The sequence below is a fragment of the Stegodyphus dumicola genome, chromosome 10 (genome assembly GCF_044657685.1).
Source record: "Stegodyphus dumicola isolate Sdum_Otavi_A_Nest chromosome 10, ASM4465768v1".
Taxonomy (NCBI): Eukaryota; Metazoa; Arthropoda; class Arachnida; order Araneae; family Eresidae; genus Stegodyphus; species Stegodyphus dumicola.
In genome coordinates, this window is record NC_140777.1 from 165641184 (window position 1) to 165666301 (window position 25118).

At 33.2% G+C, this 25118-nt stretch overlaps 2 protein-coding genes across 4 annotated transcripts in view; one reads left to right on the plus strand and one right to left on the minus strand.

The window, feature by feature from the left end:
• LOC118201143 (uncharacterized) overlaps positions 1-2261 on the minus strand; it is a 65879-nt gene extending 63618 nt beyond the window's left edge. Inside the window, exon 1 of one of the 2 annotated variants that reach the window (XM_085825812.1) lies at positions 1696-2261. In XM_085825812.1, coding sequence (XP_085681938.1) covers positions 1696-2209 — 514 coding nt within the window. In that variant the 5' untranslated portion in view covers positions 2210-2261. The remainder of the gene's footprint in view (positions 1-1695) is intronic. The other variant, XM_085825815.1, reaches the window with a different exon arrangement.
• A 6831-nt stretch (positions 2262-9092) lies between these two features.
• LOC118199147 (myelin expression factor 2-like) overlaps positions 9093-25118 on the plus strand; it is a 55969-nt gene continuing 39943 nt past the window's right edge. The window contains exons 1-3 of one of the 2 annotated variants that reach the window (XM_085825818.1): positions 9093-9374; positions 17343-17557; positions 19659-19719. In XM_085825818.1, coding sequence (XP_085681944.1) covers positions 9292-9374; positions 17343-17557; positions 19659-19719 — 359 coding nt within the window. In that variant the 5' untranslated portion in view covers positions 9093-9291. The remainder of the gene's footprint in view (positions 9375-17342; positions 17558-19658; positions 19720-25118) is intronic. The other variant, XM_085825819.1, reaches the window with a different exon arrangement.

Consider the following 25118-nt stretch of genomic DNA (forward strand, 5'->3'; position numbering starts at 1 on the left):
TAATAATTTCACTTTTTTATTCTAGAAAAATGAAAATCCTTTCTTTTATAACCCTTAGTTCTTTCTGAGAGTAAATTTAAGATCTTTGTAAAAGAGAAGTGGCATAAAGGATTTAATTATTATAGTCATATAAGCTTTGCACAGAGGTTGAGACTTTGAGTAAAGAAAAGCTCCCAATTATATGTCAAAGGTTTATTCTCCAGGCTATGCAATGAATTTATGAGACCGGGTAAATTTTGTATTCCTCAAAGAACTAAAAGTGGCACCCTGGTCGTGCAAGTTCCATGCTAGTGACTTCCTTCTGCAGAGCTGTAGACTTTCTGGATGATGTAACCAAACAGGGGAATGACTGCTGCCACCTGTACCGAGAAGTCTTATATTTATTCTCATGTTGTATTCCAGAAAAGTAATCAGGGAAAATTTCTGCTTGACGGCTAGAATTATATCGATAGAGCATTGCGATCAGATAGTCTTGAACTCTTCCTTCTTTATTTTCAAAGCCACACTTTTCAGTTAAATTTCTTTCCATACCCTCATACTGCTTCTAGAATTCTCACCGTTCTCCTTACTGGAGCTTTAATTGTTTTATCTTTTTTTCCTTGGTGTGCTGTAAAAAAAAGACTGATACTTCTCATCTCTTAGAATAGTACATTTTATGTATAATCAGGGCTTAAACTCAGACAGAGATTGGGTGAGCTGTTTCTTAGCATCTAAGTGGAACTGTAATTCCAGACGATGCCTCAGATAAGATGAGGTCCGATACTTTTTTTTTCTATTTAACTATTCAAAATTAATTTAATAATTTATTAAATTTCTCTTTATCTTTACATTTTTCTTAACTTAATAATTAAATTGGTTAATTTAAATTTATTAATTAATTATTAGCTATTTTAATTATTTAATTCCCTTTCCTTCCTCACAGTCTTCCATAGGGGTCCAGCACTTTTAATTTTAGAAATTAAGCCCTGGTATATAGCATGGAACAATAAGTCCTCAGTTGATGAGTTAATAAGAACGGAAGAGGGGTAGATGATCTTTGGATCGATCTCCTGGTCATTGTTTCAAAATGAGATAGAGCTGGGCAAATTCATATCGTCACCTATAATGTGTCCAAGGTTTAAACTAACGTCAGACATAAATCAAGTGCACTCTTGGTTCAATGATTTCGTAGATGTTTTTGATGTTACTATCAGAGGAGTCTGTGATTATATTTAGAATTTAACTAAATCAAAAGTGTATGTGTTATTAATTGCTTCATTCAATTAATTTATTATTAAATAATTAATCAGTTAAGTGATTTTTCCTTCTATCATGTCTCAATAATTTTATATTCTGAAACTGTCATTTCAATATACATACTATAGAAACTATAAATGTATTCATTATTCCATAACGGATGAATTAATATGCTTAACAATTGCAATCTAATGTGCTTTCAGCTGTAGCAAAAAATGCCTTCAAAACTTCTTAACTAGGGCAATTAAAATAATGCCGATATCTTAAGTAAAATTCACTGTACGAAATATGAGGTCCTGAAAATCACGAAAAGAAATTAAACATATTGCCCATTAGGTAGAACAATTCTATGTTCAGATACATGTTTATGAGACTGACCATTTTGACAGTATTTACTAACAGTGAACTCTGTGGATGTATAGCAGAATAAAAATATTATATTATTAAATGTTATTTTACCAGCACGAAAGTAGTTGATGAACACTTCTTTCGCCGAATCAATTGGGCGTAAGCAATTCCACTCTTCAGCACCATCACATCGATGTGTATGCCGAAATGAAACTTTAATCAAAGTACACAGATTCTTTTTCACATACTCATCACGACATCTTGTATACTTATTATTTTTTTTAATTCTGACATGCAAAGCAGCTAAACATTGTTTATTTCTGCAACTATCCTCTTTCTTATTTAGTCTTGCATGCTGACACACATAATCTTTCTTAAACATAAACTTTGCTCTTTCCGATTTGCATTGTTTTGTTTTGGAAGATACAATCCAATGCACGTGAGAAACAGCTTCAAAACGTATTTTCCAATTCTCCCATCTATCTTCACTATTAAGATCACATCTGATCTCAAAGTAAAAGTCCTCTTTTCCTCCGAATTTGGAAGACACTACTTCGTAGGAATATCCATGAAATAAAATTTTATAAAATTCATTTTCCACTTCGTTTGAAATATTTGCAGACATCACAAATTTGAAACATAAACTGACGCGTATTTTTCTTCTACCCTAGGAAACGCAACTCGCAACTAAATTTGGCGATATATCAGGTCTTGGCGAAATTGTGTGGCCAGCGCATGCGCAGAGACGGACGTAATATCGTGTGTAGTGATGATATGGGCTGTGTCTACCCGTACGACGTCGGACGTTTAGCTGAAACATGGTAAAAATCAAGGAGGTTAGAATAGAAGGAGGGAAGGTTCAACTCAAAAGGTGAAGCTTGGCGGCCATGTTACTGTTATCGCTGTGACTTGTGCAAGAAAGTCCGTAATTACAATATTTTTTCTTCTTTTCTCTTTGAAGCATGTCAGCTTGTGTTGTATATGAATGCACAAACAGATTTTCGAAAAAGATTCCTGAGATTACTTTTCCCGCGTAAGTATTGATTTTCTTTTTCTTTATGTAATAAGTTAGATAAAAAATATTACAATGTCATGTTGTTTTCTTTCCAGATGTGAAAAAAAGGACTTAATAATAATCAAAATATGTTAAATACATTTTAATTTTTCTGTTTATAGCTGGCATCTTTGTTCCTTAACATACAATGATGTATGCTAGAATTTAAACTGTATAATTTGAACGTTGGCCTTGGCAGAGCTTCGTTGTGATGTCGGGTTACCAAGGAGGTTAAAATACATGTTCTGTATTCTAATTGTATTCTAACCTCCTTGCGGGTTACGCATGATCGGAGATAGGAGATCATTATTCGTTAAGTGGTGTTCGACCCGAGGGCCTTTACCACTACATGTTTATCAATCCCCTAAGGACCTGTAAAAGTTCGTTAAATTCCATAAACTGGAAAAGTCCTGTGCACTTGTAATAAAAGTGCAAAGTCTTCAGTAGTGAAGAAGTTGATCAGGGATGGCGACTTATAATCGGCCACAGATGAAGTCTTCGTTGGATAAGCTATAATAGAAACTAAATTTTGGCATATCTTTTACACATTATCGTATATTTGACACAGTATCGTACATTAGTAAGATGAAAAGGATGATAAAGATGAAACAAAATCTAGATTAAATAGTTGAAAATAATAAAATATATACAAGAACTACCATCTAACATTATGATGTATAGTTCTGGGCCGTTTATGCGGCTGTTCGATTAGATAGTCGTACTTACCTATGTTTTTAATAACTTCGTGAGTGGAGGAATCACATTTTTCGTAGAATTTGAATGTAATCTTTAGTAATTCAGCATCTAATGGTAAAATCTTTAAAGAATTATGGATGACAGTGTTCCTAACGAACCACGGAGAGTTCGAGAGGAATCTGAGAGTTTTACTCTGAAAACTTTGAAGCCTTGCTCGGTTTGAACGTGCAGTAGCTGCCCACGCCGGAGCGGCATATAGAATTATGGGTCGGATTGCCTGTAGATAAAGTGTTCTTTTAGCGTTGATATTTAACTTCGAATATTTGCACATCAGAGGGTATATGCTCATTAAGGCACGTTGTGCTTTGTCTCTGATATAATTAACATGAAATTTGAAAGTTAACTTCTGGTTGAGATAAACACCTAGATATTTTACTTGCTGGTCACGTGACACGATTTGTTCGTCCATTGTAATTTCTTCTAAGTCTTGAGGGATATTTCCTTTTTTAAAGTAAATCACTTTTGATTTTTCGGGATTAATTTTAATTTTCCATCCTTTAAACCAGGGTGAAATGTGTGGTGATGGCGATAAGGAGCGCGCCTTGCGCCCTCCGATAAGTGTGGCAACCCTAGAGGAGAAGTTTCTTACGAGTAGCGAGCAGAGCGAAAACAGGCAGGCTGTCGGGCAGTGTGCGCGAAGTTCCTAAATAAAGCTTAATTTTTATTGTGCACTATGTCTTGTTAATATTTATATTAATGCAGTAAGAACATAGTCTGTGATGCGGAATTCGAGGATTGGTGGTAAAACATAACAGGAAATCACGATAATGGTAACCCGGACTGTGTTAAATCGTATGAACAGTTCTCAAGCACTTTCGGTTTTGACTACAAGCCATCACTCAAGATCTCCAAACCAGAAGTAATGGATTACATCGGTTTTCATCTTCCGAATCACAGATGAGTACTAATTATAGATCATTTTATAATTCTGTTTTCTACTTATCATTTAATTTCATTTTCTTTAGTTAAATTTTTCCTTTTATTTTGGCTTAAAAACCTTGCACAATGTCTGACGTTCATGCCGTCCAAATTCCGGTTTATAACCGATCAGACCCATCTTTATGGTTTATTATGTGTGAAAGTACCTTTGCTCTTGCCACCCCCAAACCTATCACAGAATCCATTACTAAATATAATTATGTAGTTGCTCATCTTCCTCCAGATATTGCATCAATAGTACGGGATTTACTTATGAAACCAGACCCTATTGATCCATATGCAAAGCTTAAAACTGAGTTAATAAATTGTTCAGGAGAATCTTCTCAGCAAGAAATTCGCCAATTATTATCTGGAGAAGAATTAGGTTCTCGAAAACCTTCCGATTTGCTTAGAAATATGAAACGTCGAGCAGAATCTTTAAATGTTCCTGATAACTTAATGTTAGAATTATTCCTTCAACGTTTGCCTTCGACTGTTCAGTCTATTTTGGCAGCGGTTTCCAATTTAACTGTAGATAAAGCTGCAGAAATTGCCGACAGAATTTTAGAAGTAAATCCAACCCCAGGGACTTGTGCCGTTTCTCGCACAGTCGATCAGTCTCTTGAGGATAAATTATTTAAACAAATAGAAAAATTAAACAAACGTATTGATCGCATTTCTCTTTCTCGTGGTCGCTCGCCAAACCGCGGAGATCGCAATAGAGAAAGAAGCAATTCCAAAAGGAGAGATTATTCTGTTTGCTGGTATCATAGACGTTTTGGGAAAAAGTGTACAGATGACAAATGTACAAAACCTTGTTCATGGCAGGGAAACGAAACCAGCAAAGAATAGAGGCGACTTATTCTTTGCCTCAAGTTTCACGTCGCCTGTTCGTTCGTGACCGTAGAACAAACCTTTCATTCTTGGTCGATACCGGCTCTGACGTGTCCTTACTTCCAGCAAATAATTCTCAAAAACGGAATTCGTCCCAACAAACACTTTTCGCTGCTAATTCTTCTACTATTCATGTTTATGGTCAAAAAACACTTTCTTTGGATTTCAAATTAAGACGACAGTTTACATGGACTTTTCTTATAGCAAATGTTAGTACACCCATTCTTGGAGCAGATTTTCTCCATTTCTTTGAATTGGTGCCTGATCTCAGAAACAAATGTCTCAAAGGTTTAAAAACCCATTTTAAAACCGTCGGTTGCGTGAAAAATGCAAGCATTTATTCAGTAAAAACTGTATTTAGTGATACACCATATCACAAAATTTTAGAAGAATTTCCTTCAGTTACTAGATTACCAGATCCTAACCAACCTGTTAAACATAACACCGTTCATTATATCATAACTAAAGGTCCACCTGTGGTTGCAAAACCTCGTCGGTTAGCTCCAGATCGCTTAAAAATAGCAAAACAAGAATTTCAAACTATGATGCAATTGGGGCATTTGAGACCTTCGAGCAGCAATTATGCATCCCCACTTCACATGGTTCCAAAAAAGGGAAGTCTGGAATGGAGACCTGTAGGAGATTATCGAGCATTGAACGCTCAAACAATAAAAGACAAATACCCTATTCCATGTTTAGCCGATTTTACTGCTGCATTGCACGGTACTAAAATTTTTAGTCATGTCGACCTGATTAAGGCATACCATCAAATACCAATTAACCCAGCCGACATCCACAAAACCGCCATATGCACACCATTCGGTTTATTCGAAAGTATCCGTATGCAATTCGGCTTATGCAATGCATCTGCGACTTTTCAACGTTTTATAGATGAAGTCACGCGGGATTTAGAAGGCGTTTACGCTTTTGTCGATGACTTGCTCATAGCCTCTAAAGATTCTGAGGAACATTGCAGGCATTTGAAAGCTTTATTTTCCAAACTTCAGGAATATGGACTTTGCATAAATGTTTCAAAATGCACCTTTGGTCAAACATCTATTGATTTCTTAGGTTTTCACCTTAGTAAAAACGGAATTGAACCTCTTCCTGACAAAGTAAAATGTATTTTAGATTTTCCTCAACCTACCACTCTCACTCAGCTTCGCCGATTTTTAGGCATGTTTAACTTTTATAGATGTTTCATACCTAAAGCAGCACATATTCTTTCTCCTTTAATAAAATTGTTAGAAGGCTATATTAATAAAAAGAAATCTCGTTCTCGTGTTCAGGATTCATCCCCACACTTAAATTGGAACGAGAATGCTGAACAAGCCTTTATTGCTGCCAAAAATGCCATTGCTCAGGCTACCCTTTTGAGACACCCTATTCCCGGAGCCCAGCTAAGCATCTGGGTAGATGCCTCAGACGTCGCAATCGGCGGCACACTTATGCAGTTGTCTCAACAAACATGGGAACCTATAGCATTTTTCTCTATGAAACTCAGTAAAAGTCAACAGAAATGGTCCGCGTACGATAGGGAATTATTTTCTATTTATTCTGCAATTAAGAAATTCCGACACATGTTAGAGGGCAGAAATTTTATAATTTATACGGATCAAAAACCGTTAATATACGCTTTTAAACAGAACCCTCATAAATGTTCACCTCGACAATTGCGCCATTTAGATTTTATTTCTCAGTACTCTACTGATATTAGGCATGTGCAAGGTTCAAAAAACGTCGTTGCTGACGCTCTTTCAAGAATCGAAATTGATTCCATAACAAAATCTCCATTTTTGGATTTTAAAAAATTTTCGGAAGCTCAACGGCATGATCCGGAGGTACAAGACCTTCTCAAAAACAACACATCATCTTTGAAACTGGAATTTAAACCGTGCCAATATTCTGATGGTAATATTCTTTGTGACATATCAACGGACATTCCTCGTCCATTTGTTCCGAATTCCTTTCGCAGACTCATTTTTAATCATCTGCATAATCTGTCACATCCAGGAATTGCAGCTACTACGAAGCTTATTTGTTCTCGTTATGTATGTCCCGATATGAAACGTCATATCAAAAATTGGGTGAAATCCTGTGAATCTTGCCAAAAATCGAAAATTACTAGGCATACTAAAGCACCACTGGGCACATTCTCTCTTCCTGATGCACGTTTTTCAGAAATCCATATGGATATCGTCGGACCGTTACCTCCATCAGAAGGCAACGTGTACCTTTTGACTCTAATAGATAGATTCTCCAGATGGCCTGAAGCCATTCCCATCCCGGATATGAAAACGGAAACCATTTGCAGAGCCATCTTCAACTGTTGGATATCTCGTTTTGGCTGCCTATCGATCATAACAACAGACCAAGGTTCTCAAATGAGATCCGCACTTTTTGCAGAATTCACGCGCATTTTGGGTACGAACAGAATCACAACAACAGCCTATCATCCAATGTCAAACGGCATTGTTGAACGATTTCATCGACATTTAAAATCTTCTCTCAAGGCTCACGAGACCAATAACTGGACTGAAACACTACCAGTTGTTATGCTTGGTATTCGGACAGCCGTAAAGGAAGATCTACAGTCATCTTGTGCTGAACTGGTGTACGGCACAACTCTCAAGCTGCCTAGTGATATGATAATGTCATCTAAGATATCTCCGTATGAAACACAATTTATCACGAATCTTCGGCATAGAATGCAACAGTTGAATCCAATAGCAACATCTGCACATTGCCAAGAAAAATGTTACGTAAGTGCTACCTTAAAGTCGTGTACGCATGTATACTTACGTGTCGATCGAGTAAAGCCACCTCTGTGCCAACCATATACAGGTCCGCATAAAGTTCTTTCTAGAACGGACAAAACTTTCACAATTGATATTAACGGTCTGAAATCTACGGTGTCTATAGACCGTGTGAAACCAGCCTATTTGCTTTCGGACTCTAATTTGCCTGAACTGAAAACAAATAAAGACTTAAAGACAGTTCAGCAGAATAAATCTGCAAACGAACTCTCTAAGACACAAACTGTCACCAGATCGGGAAGACATGTTCACTTCCCTAAGAAACTTGCTTCTTACATAACAATTTAAAACATTTTTTTTTAAATTCATATCTTAACATATTTCTTGTTATTTCATGTTTATTATATGTGTCAATACCTTGTTATATATTGAATTTCATTTTGATCTTTTCTAATTTTATATTCTAATTTTGTAATCATGTAAAAATACCCGACAGTTCGGATACTCTGAGGTAATTTGATAACCTATGTCGTTCCTTTGAATAGCCATTAAAGGAACTGGGGGGGAAACTCTGTGGTGATGGCGATAAGGAGCGCGCCTTGCGCCCTCCGATAAGTGTGGCAACCCTAGAGGAGAAGTTTCTTACGAGTAGCGAGCAGAGCGAAAACAGGCAGGCTGTCGGGCAGTGTGCGCGAAGTTCCTAAATAAAGCTTAATTTTTATTGTGCACTATGTCTTGTTAATATTTATATTAATGCAGTAAGAACATAGTCTGTGATATGGAATTCGAGGATTGGTGGTAAAACATAACAGGAAATCACGATAAATGTAATTAATGGCATTCTGTAGTTTATTTCTTGCATGATATGGATTAAGTGAGTGACATAAAAGTGCCGTGTCATTGGCATAGCATGCAGTGAGAATATTTTCAATATTAGGAAGATCATTAATATATAAATTATAGAGAAGCGGGGAAATTACCGACCCCTGTGGTAAACCCGCGTGAATTTTTCTTGTGTGTGTTTCTCGTGTTACGCATGAAGCGACGATCACATGACCTCCCTGCGCGTTCGGGGATTTAGCGCTGAACATTTAAATTATTATATTTGGCAACACCGCTTTTCGTAGCAATATCGTCATTCGAACGTTAGCGTTGTTTCTGATAGTAATCTTTCGGCCGTTTCATCCCAAGTTGGAAAAGTTGTTCTTGATATCGTTCTGAGTGACGCTGGCAAGAAAGTGTTAATAAATATAACTTTTATTTTACCTGATCTTAAATTTTGACTTTAGCCACTGGCGGCATACCCAAAATATTAATTGAGTGTTTACTATGGAAACTGGAAATTCTATCAAAGCTGAGAAAGACGAAGAAAAGTGGGGAGACGTAATGGACAAAGAACAAAGAGACCGGCGGTAATTTTTACTATATGTTATATTGTTGTTTTAATGGGAACAGTATAATATTACTTAAGTGTTACATGTTAATTGTTTTTTTTGTGTGTGGTTATGTTTTTTTCGTTGAGATGAAACAGATTATGTCCGATTAATTACATTTCATTAGGCCTAACAAATTGCACATTTTTAATTATTATCGCAATAATTTTTGCTAACATTTTATATTTTTTGCATTATGATCGTATAATTTCGAAGCAGATTCTTTGATGAGGTAATCTTACAGCTTATTTAAAATGTATTATTAATTCTTTGCGTATTTTAAAAACTCTTCGGAGGAAAATGGCGAGGCGTGTATTTGGGAAATCGTGCTTTTTTCGGATTCGTTCATAGCAATGTAGTATTTAGGACATTTCGTAATATTTCGGCAGTTGGTAGAGTAATTGTGTTTTGCTTTGGAGGAGCAGCATCAAAATAGTGTAAAATTAAGATTAAGAATATTTCTTTACCGACTTGAATAAAAATTAAATTTGTAGTGATATTGTTCCTTTTGGTCAGTCAGTTTCTAGGTATTATAATGGTGCAATGTGTTGCAGAGCATGTAACATATAAATAAAATTTTTATTTTTAATGTTTTTGAACATTCATTTCTGAGTTAAATGTGAATTAAGTAAAGTTGATATATAGAATGAGTATTATTGGGAATGAATGTTGTGAAGTAAAACGGTGGTATAAAAAAGAAAGGTGTGGTCTTAAATACTATTAGGCTGTTTGCCTTTTTTTATCTAAAATGCTATAAGTGTGGTATAATGGCTGATGTTCGTAATGTTGTGTGTGTTTTATTTAAGTATTATTGTGCAGATCAGCTGGAAAGTTAATTTTGTATAAAAGCTTTCTTGATAAAGAGGCCATAATGCTTTTCACCAAATTTAGCAATTCTGATCACCCAATTTGCAAATTTCCAATGTCATCAAATAACAGACATACATTTTATTGTAATGAATTCAACTAAAAAGCAATCTCTATGTTGGTAAAATTGTGGGTAAAGTGCAGAATCGCCCATTTATTTGATTGCTGTTTTTTTACAAAGGTGAAGAATTGGATTTTTGTCAATTTTCTTTTATTTTTTAAGTAAAAATAGGTTGATGTGTACATGGATAAAGACAAGCGAGTGCCATTTTTGTGCAATTCTGGGATTTTTTTTTAACCTTCAAGCACGTGCGCCTGGCAATTTTACATGAGCATGCGCGTGAGCACTTTTTTAATACATGAGTATTTTTTTTATGACTACCGTTTTGGGCAGAAAAACCCACAGATGTGAGTGAATATTGATAATAAATTTGTTAAGAAATAAAATATTAACCTTATTATTGCAAAATACAAATGATATCACATTCAAATATAATTAAATTATTTTTAAAGAAATAAAATATTAACCTTATTATTGTAAAATACAAATGATATCACATTCAAATATAATTAAATTATTTTTAAGTTGCAATTATGTATTTCGTTATAGAAAATTTTGGTTGATCTTTGGATTATGGTAACTTGGCGAAAATTTGGTGACCAACTCTGCTACTTTTTTTTTTTTTTTCGGCGCAGTAAAGACATGTTTCTTTTCTTTTTATTTACTGAACACTTTTTCCAACAATCTGCTCGCCGAATTACACTTATGCTAGAAATTTTATGGAACAAAACTGCTTAATCATGACAAATATTAACTGCAAAATTGCTGAAAAGTGCAGAATCGCAAACTCCTTGCCGCGTTTTTCAGAATCGCACATACACAGTAACCATGTACATATCAAATTATTTTTACTTAAAAAAAATCCCAGAATTGCACAAAAATGGCATTGCGCACACTCATCACTATATCCATGTACACTGCTTTTTTCTCATAAATTAGAAAAATTTAACGAAAATGCATGAAAATTTTGTGAATCTTTAAATTCGGCAAAAAGGACATATATGAAATTACCTGATCGCGAAAAAGTATATACCCTTTCCAAGGATGAACATTTGCACGTATAAAATAAATAAAATATCCAAAAACTTTTCCCTCTAAATTATCTATTTAAAATATCACCTGCAAATTTATAACGCAAACATTAAAAGTGGTTCCAAATACTTAGTGTCAAATATTTAAATTCTTTCCATGCACATTTACTTCTACTCAAACGTATTCCAAAATACTGCAAACATATAACTCACAAAATCACGATCATTAAATTAAAAAATACTACTTAAAATATAAATAAACACATACAATAAATTAATAAAAATTAGCTTACAATCCTAATTACTTTGAAGGTAATTCATGGCTAATAACAATTTCCCAATAATACCATATTAATAAAGCGCGTCAAGCAGTGGTTGATTCTTGGCGTAAAAAAACAATTGTAAACTTTATCCAACGACTTGGTGATAATCCAAGGCATACTTTGAATATAGATTAATGCTGATTAACTAACTTTCTGATAGTAACAACTATTTTTTAAGATTTTAGGATGTTCTAATTACCCAAGCTCAAAGTTATGTCATTGTTTTAAGCATACTGTAAAATAGTGATAAGAAACTTTCTTAACTTTGCACCTGTTGCAGAAGGTAAATTTTTTCTTGCTTTTTGTAATTTACTGGAATTGCATGGATTATGTTATCATTGGTGTATATTTTTTTGAAATTTTTTATGCAAGAAATAATTAAAATTATATTTTGTTAAATAAGTTAGCTATTAGGAGGGGGGAAAAATTGGTGAATTGCACAAACTCTGCATTATGCACAACCTTAGCACCAAAACCCTAAAAGAAGATGAAAAAAAAAAAATAAGACGCATTATGCCTTTAAAAGCGCACCTCATTATCCTGTTTGCATGCAGAAAGTATGAAATTTCACTTATAATGAATAGTGCAGTATGCGGTCTGCGGATATGCTAAAATGCTGGAATTCTGGGAGGCGGTTTTATTATCAGCAGTCAGAGTGGTGAAAATATCCGGAGATGTAGAAAGTCACCTGGCGGGATAATCCGTGCATACTTGGGTTGACCACTTAAGTGCTTGTTGACATAGTATGTTATCTCATAAATACTTTTTTATGGTTTTTGAGGCTGGGATATGGATAATTATAAAGTGTTGAAAAATGACCGACTCTTGTGAATGGGCCAAAAATTCTTGCCTCATGTCTCATCACTACTCTGGGCACATTTCAGATACACCCATACCTTGCTTTACGGCCAAGGTACATTCTGAAAAAATGGCCATAAAGCAAAAAACCATATAATGAATCAATAATTTTGATACAAACCCATGCAGATTTAACTGGATCTATTTCAATTTTTTTTATAAAATAATATAGTTCATAAAGCATTTTATTATTCCTATAAAAGTGCATACTTAAAAGTACAAAACAATGGAATAATAAACATAAATCTAAGAAACATATAAATTAAAATCAAAGAAATCGTATGTGCATGTTTATACATATAATAAAAAAGTGCTTAGAAACTTAATTTAAAGAAGAATATTAACACAAAGAATCACTTATATACTGCTATCCTCACTATCTGCTTTTGTGGATTGACCCAGTATTTAATCCGGTTTTAAATATTGGTGCAGAGTTGTCCGTTTTGCCTTGCTTTCCATCTCATTTAGCAGTGCTTTATGACAGTGATTGTGTTTACTCCTTAAGCCACTTCAGTGATACATTCCTCATTAGGATCATTTTGAAGAAGGATTTTCATTCCTTGCTCAAAATAAGAAAGTGCATTTGACAAGTTCTTTGCAGCTAACTGCTGGCACACAGCAGGCATTGTCTCTGACTTTTCATCATGTGCTCATTCTATTTCTAACTGGATTCAGTTCCTCTTTTCTTCCAAATCCTCAAAACCGAGATCACTTCTTAAGCGTTAAAAGTTGCTGAACACTGGTAGCGTCTGAGGTTCAAATCCTGCGAACACTCTGGCTGCTTGGTCATTTTTGTGGTTTTCTTCATGTATAACATGTTACGAGTTAGTTTCCCTCAGAAAGTCCTCCCCAAAAATATTCCTTCTGTAGTTTTGAAAAAATCAGTAGCTAACTACATTTTTAGCATGATATTTGATAATGCAATTTTTTTCTCCTCTTCAAGTATGTATTATATGCATATACATTTTAGCCCCAAAATTAAAAAAAGTATAATTATTTAATATATTATCAATTAAGATAATTATTAGAATTCATTGTAATAAAAATTATACAGTAAAATATTAAATAATTGTAATACCAATTATTATACAAAATATTTATTTATCACGTTTTATAATAAAATTATGTGTATATTGCAAAATTAAACTTTGAGAACACTCATATTTTTACCAATATGCAAAAAAGTATCAGGTTGCAACAACTTTTCTGCCACCACAAACAGTTCGCCTTGCGATGTTTAATCATATTTTGTCAAACAATTTTTGGCACTTGAAAGAGACTTGCTTTGGAACACTGTGCTGTGAAATTTGTTTAAAAAAAAAAAAGAAAAAAGGTAAGTTATCATTAAGTATAAAGTGTCTGAAATGGAACTGTCATGCTGACAGATTTGAATCATCATTCACTTCAAGTTCTATTGTAAAAAGTCAGCCACAGAATGCCACCAAATCCTTTGTATAGCTTTAGGTACTAATGTTGTATATGACATTGTGAACGTTTGGTACCAAAAGTTCAAAATCAAGGACTGTAACTTAATTTAGAAGTCAAACAGTAAAAATCGGCATTATATTTTCATACTTTTGATTGACTTCTAAATTATTGTTTTCCATGTGATTTGTGTCTTAAATATAAGGACTATGACATTCAAGAAGCAGAGTGCTCTGGCCAGCCTGCTGATGTTAATGAGGCCTGCCTGCGAGAATTTGTGGAGGATCAGTATGGAACCACTCGAGAGCTTGCTAAGGAGTTAGATGTTAGCGCAATGTCTATTAGTTGCACTATGCATGCTTGACCTAAAAGTTCAATCGCTGGGTGCCGCATAAGCTAATTCAAGCAGATAAGGATGAACTTGTCTGGGCCTGTGCTAATCTGCTTGAATATCATTGCAGAATTCTGAAGTGGATCGTCACCTGTGATAAAAAGTGGATTTACTTCAACAACACAGGCTAAAAAAAGGGTTGGTCTGAACACGGTGAACCTGTCAACAGCACCGCAAAGCGCTATTTGACTAACAAAAACATCATGTTTTGTATCCAGTTGAATTGCAGTGGTATTATCCACAAAGAATATCTGGAAAAAGGTATGACTCAGCCGTAAGGTGTACAGCGAGATGCTAGTCCGTGTTGATGCTGTTATCGAGGAAAAAATATCAAACTCTGTTCCGATGCAAAAAGGTAATGCTCCATCAAGATAATGCAAGACCACGTGTCTGCTTTCAGCTCCTGGACTCTGTACAGACGAGTGGGATCTTTTGCCATGCCCACCATTATACCCCTGAATCACTCCTTCAGACTTATACCTTTTTTTCACACCTGCAGTGACATCTTGCTGGTGCTAACTTCCATTCTGCACAGAACGTCCAAAATTAGGTTGATTTGATTTTGGTCTCACGGCCACCAAGTTTCTAGGCCAAACTTTTCAAAAACTACCAAAACGTTGGCAGAAAATCACAAATTTGGGTGGTGATTACTATCCACACTAAAGGTTCTGCTTTCAATGCTTTTTTTCCTAACTTTATTATGAACATTTTTTATGGGAAACTTTCTATACGACCAGATATATAAAAGCACAAAATTAAACATAATTTAATCTAGCAGCTAATTACAACTTAGATTACTTAACATTAATTTTCTATTTTTTTATATCTGTAGGGGAAAAAAAAGAATAGAAAAAAATCCCTACCACTTGATTCTTGTCCATGCACCCTATTTTGTCCATAAATCAGTCAGAGTGGTGCACACGTGCTTATGGTCTGGCACGGTTAAGCTGTATCAGTACAGTAAAGTTCTACAGGTACTCTTCTGTTATCAGACTGGATTCAGAAATGTATATATGTATGCATGGTTTCATGTATGTGCATGTGTGTACATAAACACACAAGACATATACACAGGTGTGTAATTGCATACATTCCTGAATCCGGTCCCAGTAGAAGAGTACGCGTACTCTACAATCTAGAGTACATGCGTGCCCATTAAGTCTAATTACTGTTCCTTTATTATAAACATCAATAATATTTTTAAAAATACTTACAGATTGTCTTAATGAAGTAAATTACCTTTGCTTATCTTTCACAGGTTCTAGTTAAAATGTAGAAATCAGTCACATTTATTATCAAGTCATATTACAGTAATAATTTTTTTTTTTTTGTCAGAAGCATAATCTGTCATGACCAGATGCTTTTAAATCAGTTAAATTTTTTGTGAATGCTCCTTTAAAAATAATTTTTTTTGGGAATTCGGTTTTCGTGTGTAGTTCCTGCCGTTAATAAATTACAGACTTGAAGTTGGGTAAAAGTTTACAATTGGGTGCCCCTTTTTTTTGGTGATTCTTTTTTGACGCCAAGATCGGCACCAGGAAGGCACAATTTCTAGATGGCCGCTACACGAAACCAAAATAAAAAAACAAAGAATTGCACAAACTGTGTCCATGTACACATCGATATGTTTTCACTTAAAAAAACATCCCAGAATTCCACAAACTAGACATTGTGTACTGCCTTAAATTTGTCCATGTACACATCTATCTATTTTCATTAAAAAAATCAGGAAGCTAAAACTATTATGGTAACCAGAAGTGAGGTTTCATTGCTAAAATTAAAAAAAAAAAAAAAAGTATTGCTAATTGAAGGGGCACTCAATGCTACACTAGAGTCAAGTTGGTCAGCTAATGGTAAGAAGAAAACCAATTATTCATGTAAAGCTTAAAAATGTTTTTAGTAAAGTTTCCACAAATTGTATTGTAGTGTTGTAACTGATTCCAAATTCTGTTTTGTCCATTAATGTATCTTGTAAATATTTCAAAGTTATGTAACATGCCATTCGTGCCAGAAACAGGGAAAAAAAAAAAAAACATTTTCACAGTGAAACCAAAAGGAACACAAGCCTGTGAAATGATGGTAATTCTGCGTGTCACGTGTATTCATACTTTTATCACGTGCATGCTCAAAAATAAATCAGTAGTATATCTTTTTTGCCAGATGTTGAAACTTAGAAATTTGGGTAAATAGTAAGTGCTGAAAATAACTTTTGATGACTTATTAGATTGTTTAGTATTATTCATGCCAAATAAAAATATATTGTTTTGAAAAATTTGTAGCATGTTGGAGCCATCATACTACCAGCCATTTTTTTAAGATATATCAGTATATTCTTCAGTTTTTAGTTTACCTGCTGTTGCACTAGCTGATAAAATTATGCATCAAAATGGTTTCCATGAACTTTACCTTAATTGCTACTGTGAGAAGTCATACTAAGCTCAGAGCAACTTTTTGAATTGGGAAATATATAGAAGTAATATGTCAAAATTGCACTTAAAGGTTTTTTTAAAAAAGTGGAAGTGTAAAATTGTAAGCTCTTTTCCTGCACACTCTCAGTTTGCGATTCAGGTGAATATCAGTTTGAGAAGCAAAACAACAGTGAAGTGCTGAAATGACAGATGGTGGTCTAGGTGTTCATGAAGATCAGAGGGTTAATTTACTGCAAAGAATTTTGTTAATGATGAAATTCAGATGTCAGTATTGGTATTATTTAGCAGTAATAAAACCTAAAAACAAACTTTTAATTTTCTTAAAAGTGAAGAGGACTTTAAAATGTTAATCAGTTAATTTATTAGTATTTTTAAAAAGGAACTATAACTGAAAGATTGCATTAATAAATTGTAATTATCAAATGTATAATTCATATTTCACTTAGTGGAATAACTTGAATACTATGTTGGAACTATGCTTATTTGACTAAAGATATGCTATATTTTTAGTTGTCTCAGAATGGTGATACTGTTTTATGATTAGACATGTCATTTGATACAGGTCACATTCTAGGTCCCCTATTGAAAAAAATGCAAACAAAACTAACAGGAGCAGAGAATCCAGCACAAACAAGAATTCTCGTCAAAATAGAAACAACCGTTCTCGTTCACCTCGTGGCCGACGTACAAGAGCACCTACGAACAGACGCATATATGTGGCAAATATTCCTTATGACTGTAAGTGGACAACCGTGAAAGATTTATTTCGTGAGAAAGGTAAGTACTTTTTTGTGACTATCCTCCTGATGCCAGTCTTCTTTTTTATGTTAAATTTTTTATTAATAATTATAAGCCAAATTATTCTAGAATTTTATCATTTTCTTACTGTTTCAACTGACCTTTCAAACTGAGATGAAAAACATGTGCAAAAATGGTTGAAAATAACTTTTAGCTGAATGAAAGTTTTTGTTGAAATAGCAAAACAACCCATAATGTTTGGGAAAGTACCTTTCCCCCCTTGTTTTGATTGTGGACATTCGTAATAGAATTTTTGTTTTATTTCTAAGTATTTTTCAGCTTGATGAAAAAGCTCTGCATTTGAAATCTAAACAAAAATATTTATTATAGCGGTCCCTAAGATCGAGTCGCTTATCAACTGAGATATTTCACCATGTGCTCTTATACTTCATAACATGTAACATGTCAGTTCATTTAGTAATTAAATTTTAGGGATCGCTATCTGTAACAAGGAAGTACCATACAAAAAACGCATGTTTAAATTGTTTCAAATGTCTGTTAGCTCAAATTTCAATCAAAACTTTCACTGAAATAGCTGAATAAATACCTACAAAAATGATTTTTTTTGGGATAAATATATAACCCTTTGAATTAGAAGAATAAAAAAGAAAAAAAAAAAAAAAGTGAAATAATGGTGAATCTTTGAAATTGGGAAAAAAGAACATATATGAAAATGTCGAATCCCCAAGAAAGAAAAATATATACTTATTTGATACATATTTGTACATATTTACTGTGCATATACAGTCAAAAGTCGTTAATCCGGACTCATCGGGACTTTGGCGATTCCAGATTATAGATCATCAGTTTAAATCTGGTAAGATGGCATGCAAAAATTACAAAATTAAAAATATGAAACCGTAATTTATGAAATAAAGAACAATTATGATCTAAAGGGTATCAAAATTTACAAAAAGAAAAAGCTTAATATTTATTTGTTTACTTTATTAAACATTTCTTTCAATGTAAGTTGCTTCGTTTCATGTGATAATACTTTCTCTTTAATTCTATTAAACAGACATAATTTCTTGTTTAGTTACAAAGTTCCGCTGTTCAAATCCTATAATTGCTGTCTTGAGAATACCGACTAATTTGTCAATGGAAATGTTTTCGTTTTCAATAACCTCTGGGTCACTTTCTTCACTATCCGAAGCGAATTAGAATTATAATGATGAGGAACTTGATTTAAATCATATCAAAGACTGAGTACATCAAGATGAAATACTACACTTAGTAAGGAATTATAACCCAAATAAAATAAAAACATCTGCCCTGAAGATAAGGATAGTGCTGACAGATCAACTTCCAATCCGCAGCATGAAATTGATAAATAGATTTCATATTTCAAAACATACTTTCGCTTTGTAGATACAAATTACATATTAGTAAATATATATCGGAAATTCTATTTGACATAATCGAAAGTTCAAGCTTACTTTTATGAAATTGCTCTAACAGTCTGCAAAAAATAATAAGCCGGATCCAATTCGTAGATTAAGGAACAACGCAATCTGCAACATTAACTGATTTAGATAATTTTAGCTTACCTCCGTTACACATTACACGCGCATGCGCACAAACATATTCGCAGCCGTAAAGGTCTTACGCGCACTCGTAAAACGCCTGTGCACAGAAAGTTTGTAGCTCTGAGGTCCGGATTATGGGTGTCCGAATTAACGACTTTTGACTGTGTATCGCTTTCCAAGGTTGAAATATACATGTACTGTAATTATAAACTATCAGATAAATTAGAATTAAAAATAATTTTTTTTTTTTTTTTTTTGTAGCAGCTATGAAATCTGTAAAAAAAGGTCAATGAAATTCATAGTGCAAACAGTACAATAGTTGAAAATAAGCAAAATTTGAATTAGGCAGTGTATTTTATTAAATTAATAAAAAGTGGTTGAAAATATCGATCTTTGTTAACTTTCGTGAGTGAGTAATTTTAATTTATCTTAAAAACCTTGCAAAACCACCTCTTACCATATTAGAGATCATTCCTGCTTCAAGATATTTCTTTGATTCTACTCTTCTCTTTCAGTATGCTAAAAATTTTAGATTTCTTTTTTGTTTATTTCAGTTGGTGATGTTTCATATGTTGAACTTTTTGAGGATGAGAATGGCAAGTTTAGAGGATGTGGGTAAGTATTGATATGTCTGATTTAAAAGAATGTTGTTTTTAGTCATGTATAGCATGCATGTTTCCTGCAATATAGAAAGAAAATCATACTATGGTAGTCTTCTGCATAATCAGTATTAATCAAAAGTGGGGTGGGTAAAAAATATTTCTGATTTTTGTTAGATTCCCACTGTGAATAAATACCTATCTTAATTTTCTGTGTTTTTGTAAAGAATTTTTGAATCCTTGAGTTAGTTTGGCCCATGTTGTTCGAGAAGACAAAAGAAATCAAATGAAATATCGCTTCGATTGAATGTAAAAGGAAGCTTGCTTTTCAACGGATTTGGTTTGGTTTCATTATGGCAAAGCACTCAAGGGATGTCTGCTAAGGGTAGAGATGCTTTCATTGAGGACTTTCCGAGGGAGACTGCCTGATATACATGCATTCTAACTGGAAGACCATAAATTTTAATTCTGGTGCAGAATATCATGTCATATAATAAAAGGAGAATAAAAAAAAAATGTTCTGCTGAGCCGGTTGAAGAGTGGTTTAAGGATTTATTGACCAAAATGGATGATCTAACAGGGTTGCCATGCTACCTGGAAAACTAGAAAAAGTCAGGGAATTCAAAAATTGACCAAAATAGTCAGAGAATTTAAGTAATTGAGAGATATTAATGAATAAATAATCCCACCTCTTTTCAAAAGGCTGTCTACCGTATTGACACCCTGAATTTCTGTTTGTGTAATAATAGAACATTTAAAAAATGAAGTTGATCCATAGCTGTTTACTTTAGATTCGGAATCAAAAGATATGTCGGGGGACAATTTAAGAATTTTTCTTTAACAATGTTTAAAACTTTCTTGCTAAAAAAAGTTACTTATTCAGGATGGTAAGAAGCATACGTGTGGCTCTTTTTTATGTAATTTACTAGCTTTACCAGCAGCTTCGCTCGCTTTGATGTCCTTAAATAAGTTTCAACTCCGCATGAATTTAAAAAATACACTCTCGTAAAATTTCAGTAAATACTGCCCTTCTTCAATACTTATAGGCTGCGGATATTTTGTATTTACACCTGACCAAACGGTTATTTTTAAAAATAAAGAACATTCGAGCACCTTAAAATGATAAAATGATAGTTCTTATAGAACACAGTAAAAGGTAAAATATATAAAATGTAATTGCAATTTTTCAAGGAACAATAACAGAAATATATAACATGGATGAATAGATCTTTAAAAAAATACGAAACAACATTAAATATGTCACAAAAGTCAAAATGTTGATAATAGTTTCAAGTTGTTAAGTTAATTAGAAGTCAAGTTATTAATTTTTAAATGATTTTCCAAGTGTAAATCTGTGTTGCAGACAGTAAAATATAAAAAATATAAAATGTAATTGCAATTTTTCAAGGAACAATAACAGAAATATATAACGCAGATGAATAGGTCTTTAAAAAAATACGAAACAAAACATTAAATATATCACAAAAGTCAAAATGTTGATAATAGTTTCAAGTTGGTAAGTTAATTAGAAGTCAAGTTATTAATTTTTAAATGATTTTCCAGGTGTAAATCTGTGAACTTAGACCTTTTTGCCAACCCAACTGTCGGTCCACCAGATACCACCTACCCCCCCCCCCCCCGGTAGCTTTCTAATCACATCCTGTCAACAAAGAGTTAACAAAAGTTACTTATTCAGGATGGTTCAGCAAGCGGAGTAATCTTTCATCTGCGATTAAGCTGGAAATAATTAAGCGACAAAAACAGCTCCACCACCATTGTTCCTATCATTCAGAGTGCGACACAAGTTTCTAAATTGGATAATTAGATCAAAAGTTATAATTTTTATCACCAATTTATTGGATCCACATGGGAAGACCTAAGGAAAAATCCCTAATGTCGTTAATTGAGTCTCATTCAAATTACCGTTTTCAGTGTTTTTAATTAATATCTCAGCTGATTCAAGTCGTATTTAAGATGAGAATGGTATCGATGGATTCCACTGAATTTTTGGAAATCGGGATACGTGTCTCGATATTCAACCAACCGCTGTTCCATAGATATTTGTGAAAAAATTAATTGCCGCGTAGCCAAATCCCTTTAATAGGAAAAAACCCAACAAAGTAAGTGAAAAATGTAGGAGAAGAGTAGTTTTTAATTAATATCTTGGCTAATTAAAGTTGTACCAAGACACTTTATAGACTAACCTTTTCTAATATATCAAAAATATTTCTTGAAAATTTCATGATGATCGGTTTAGTAATTAAGGCGTGAAAGCGTAACAAACACAGAAACTCACATTCCCATTTATAATATTAGTAAGGATGTACAGAAATTGTATTGCAATTTAAAAAAGTTAAATTTATACTCATAACATTTTAAAAATATTAATTATAGAAAATTGTTAAATTTGAAATTTTTTTTAGTATTAGACATTTAAAATATTAAAAATTTGAGCATAATATTTTAAACAAAATGACAGTACAATAATAAAACTGTAATATCAATAGTAGGTTAGTAGTATCAAAATTTTCCTGCTATGTTTTACATCGTAAAATAAAATGTGCCTTTCTTACTTATATATCATTTGTGAATGGTCCCTTGAAAGACATACAAATGATGCTCCTTGTAATAGTTTTTGGATCCCAAATTTAAGTTATTGGTTTAAAACATTATGTATTTCCATTATGAGCATTGTGAAAGGATCTTGAGGAACATTAATTTTGAAATGGCATGATTTAGAACAGCTCTTTTTATGAGGAGATATTAGTTTTAAAATGGAAAGGGGAGTAACTCCTTTTTTTTTCCTCAATCCTGTCCTACTGTTGATGTAAAGAAATATATATGTATGAAATGCAAAGAAAATGTTTTATTAATATTAAACCAACTATCTTTTAGTTGAATATATCATATTAAATCTCTCATCTGAATATCTAATATTTATGTACATTTACAAAAAAATTGAATTTCTTGTATAAAAAACAATTTCTATTCCTGTGGATATTATAAATATGAATTGTGTTTTTCCCAAGACAAGTGCAAGTCCTGTATTCCAAATTTTTTTTTTTCTGAATGAATATTTATATTTAAATAACATTTATTTCTTATACTTGTCCATTCATTAAATGTAAGACTAACATTTTCACCATTTACTTTTAATTGTATTAACTCTTGTTTCGGAGAACTGCGAACACCATTACTGTAGTTTATAACAGTTCTTCTTATAGTGTTAATTGATGTTGTTAGATTTTTAAAACCTCTGGCATTTAGTGATTTTCTTAATTCAGTAGAAGTGCAAAACACTCAAAATGGCAAACTATCTAATGCTGTGATTTTACTTATAATTTCATCCAAATTATCTTTTTTTTTTTTTATCAAAATAATCTAAAATCACTGATATCCTGGGCTTAGAAACTGTTCTTAAATTGTATCTTCATCGCAATTAGAATTCTTTCCTCTTTAACAAATTTGTATTATGTTTCGTTTTTAAATGTGCATAGAGTCCGTTTGTACCTCCTCCATGCACTTTAATTACACTTGAATATTTTTTACATTGTGCCACCATATTCTTTTTATCATATAAATAATGAAATCAAATCAAAGTGTTATCAACAGATTTTTTTTAACTAAAATTGTTTAAAGTTATTCATTATTATGGGCTTTATTGAGTATATAATAAATCTGAAAAATATTTTGAACCCTAAAATATGATATGCAAAAACAAACATGCCAATTTAAGAAATATCAAAATATTATGCACTTTCTTCACAACTACAATTTTGTTTTCACAGATATGAATATCAGATGGCAAGTAAGACAATTTTGGCATGCCTCCTTGGAAGATTCACACAGGCATGAAAGTTTTCTGCGTTTTCACAGAATTCCGCTTTTTTGAATGTCGCCCGGGCTGTTTCTGAGATCGATGCAGAACCGTTGAGAAATCGCAACCGACAAATGTGTGTGTGTTGGGGGGGGGTAAATGGAGGACATGCTCTCTCTCTTCCTCTTTTCTTTGTAAAAAAACTTTACATCATGTCATCGTATAATATTACACCGGGTTAGCGATCAAACGCGGGCACCCCTTGTTGGCAAACTTTTTGAGTTTGCCTGAGCCGAGATCGCAAAATACGTTGTTTTAGCAACCGTCAAACGAGAGCTCTTCAATAATTTCAGTGATCGGTGCTGGTGCCATCTGTAGGACATGCGGATAACCACTTGCATTCTCCAGTGCACAAAACTATGTAAAAATTTAAGGAATGCTCATAATCTGTACATAGAAGAGCTAGAGATAGAAAAGGAGAAGCGAGAATCAAAAAAAAAAAAAAAAAAAAAAATTTGAGACTAGCTTGCAAACGGAAATTAGAAAAGTTGGCTGCAAAAGTAGCAAAAAAGAAAGCTTTTTCCTTAAAAATTTTTAATCAGGATCGAGTGAGACTGAGGCAATATAGTTAGCTTTTTCCCTAAAATTTTTTAATCGCGATCCAGTGAGACTGAGGCAAAATAGTTATTTTTTGTATTCCTCTTTTAACTATATGTTATTTTGTAACTATATTATCTCATATGACTACTTTTTCTGGTGTTTTGTAAAGTACTGTTTATTGAGCTAAAAGCGAAGATAATTGAAAACTGTTTGTCATTGCCTGAAAATGAGCAGTAATATATAACATAAATATGTATATTAGTGTGTTTAATGTTGTGTACAGTATTCATGTATCAACTGTTAAATTAAGTTACATAAAGAACATCTTAAAGAGGTTAATTCGTTACAATCTCTTGGTGATTTATTGATTTTTTTTTAACAAGTGGAAGATAAAATTAATAGCAAAATACTAAGTACAAGTACTAGTTTAATTATATGTATATGTTTAATACTTTTTATATTAAAAGTTTGATATTTTATTAAAATGTGTTTTTTTTAGGTCGCTCGTGCGCAATTAGTTTTTGTGTCCGTGCGTTGTTCAGCTTTTTTTGCCAACTTGCACTTTCATGCCTATTCACATGTTGTATCACTTCTCTAGACTGTATGATGCAACTTTGTATTCACAGTCTAATTATAATTAATTTCACCCATTAGGCCGACATAAAAAATATATATATACTATTTTGCTATGATGGCAGCCCCTGAACATAAAGTGGAGACAATTTAAAGAATTTCTAAGTACATACTGGAAAAACGGTATTTAAACTTGTGAATACCCATTATTACAATCCCTAGTTATACTCTTTTCTTTATGCTTCTTGCGACAGGAGGTTCCACACCAGGGTATTCTAGACAAAAATCACTCTGAACAATGGACTCGCATGTCACAAAGTGTAAATGAGAAAATGATTTTTGTTCAGTCACCATGTTCACAAATGCAGATGAAGAGCATTAATGTTACCTGTCGGCAACAGTGTGAGATTTGAGATTTTTTTTTC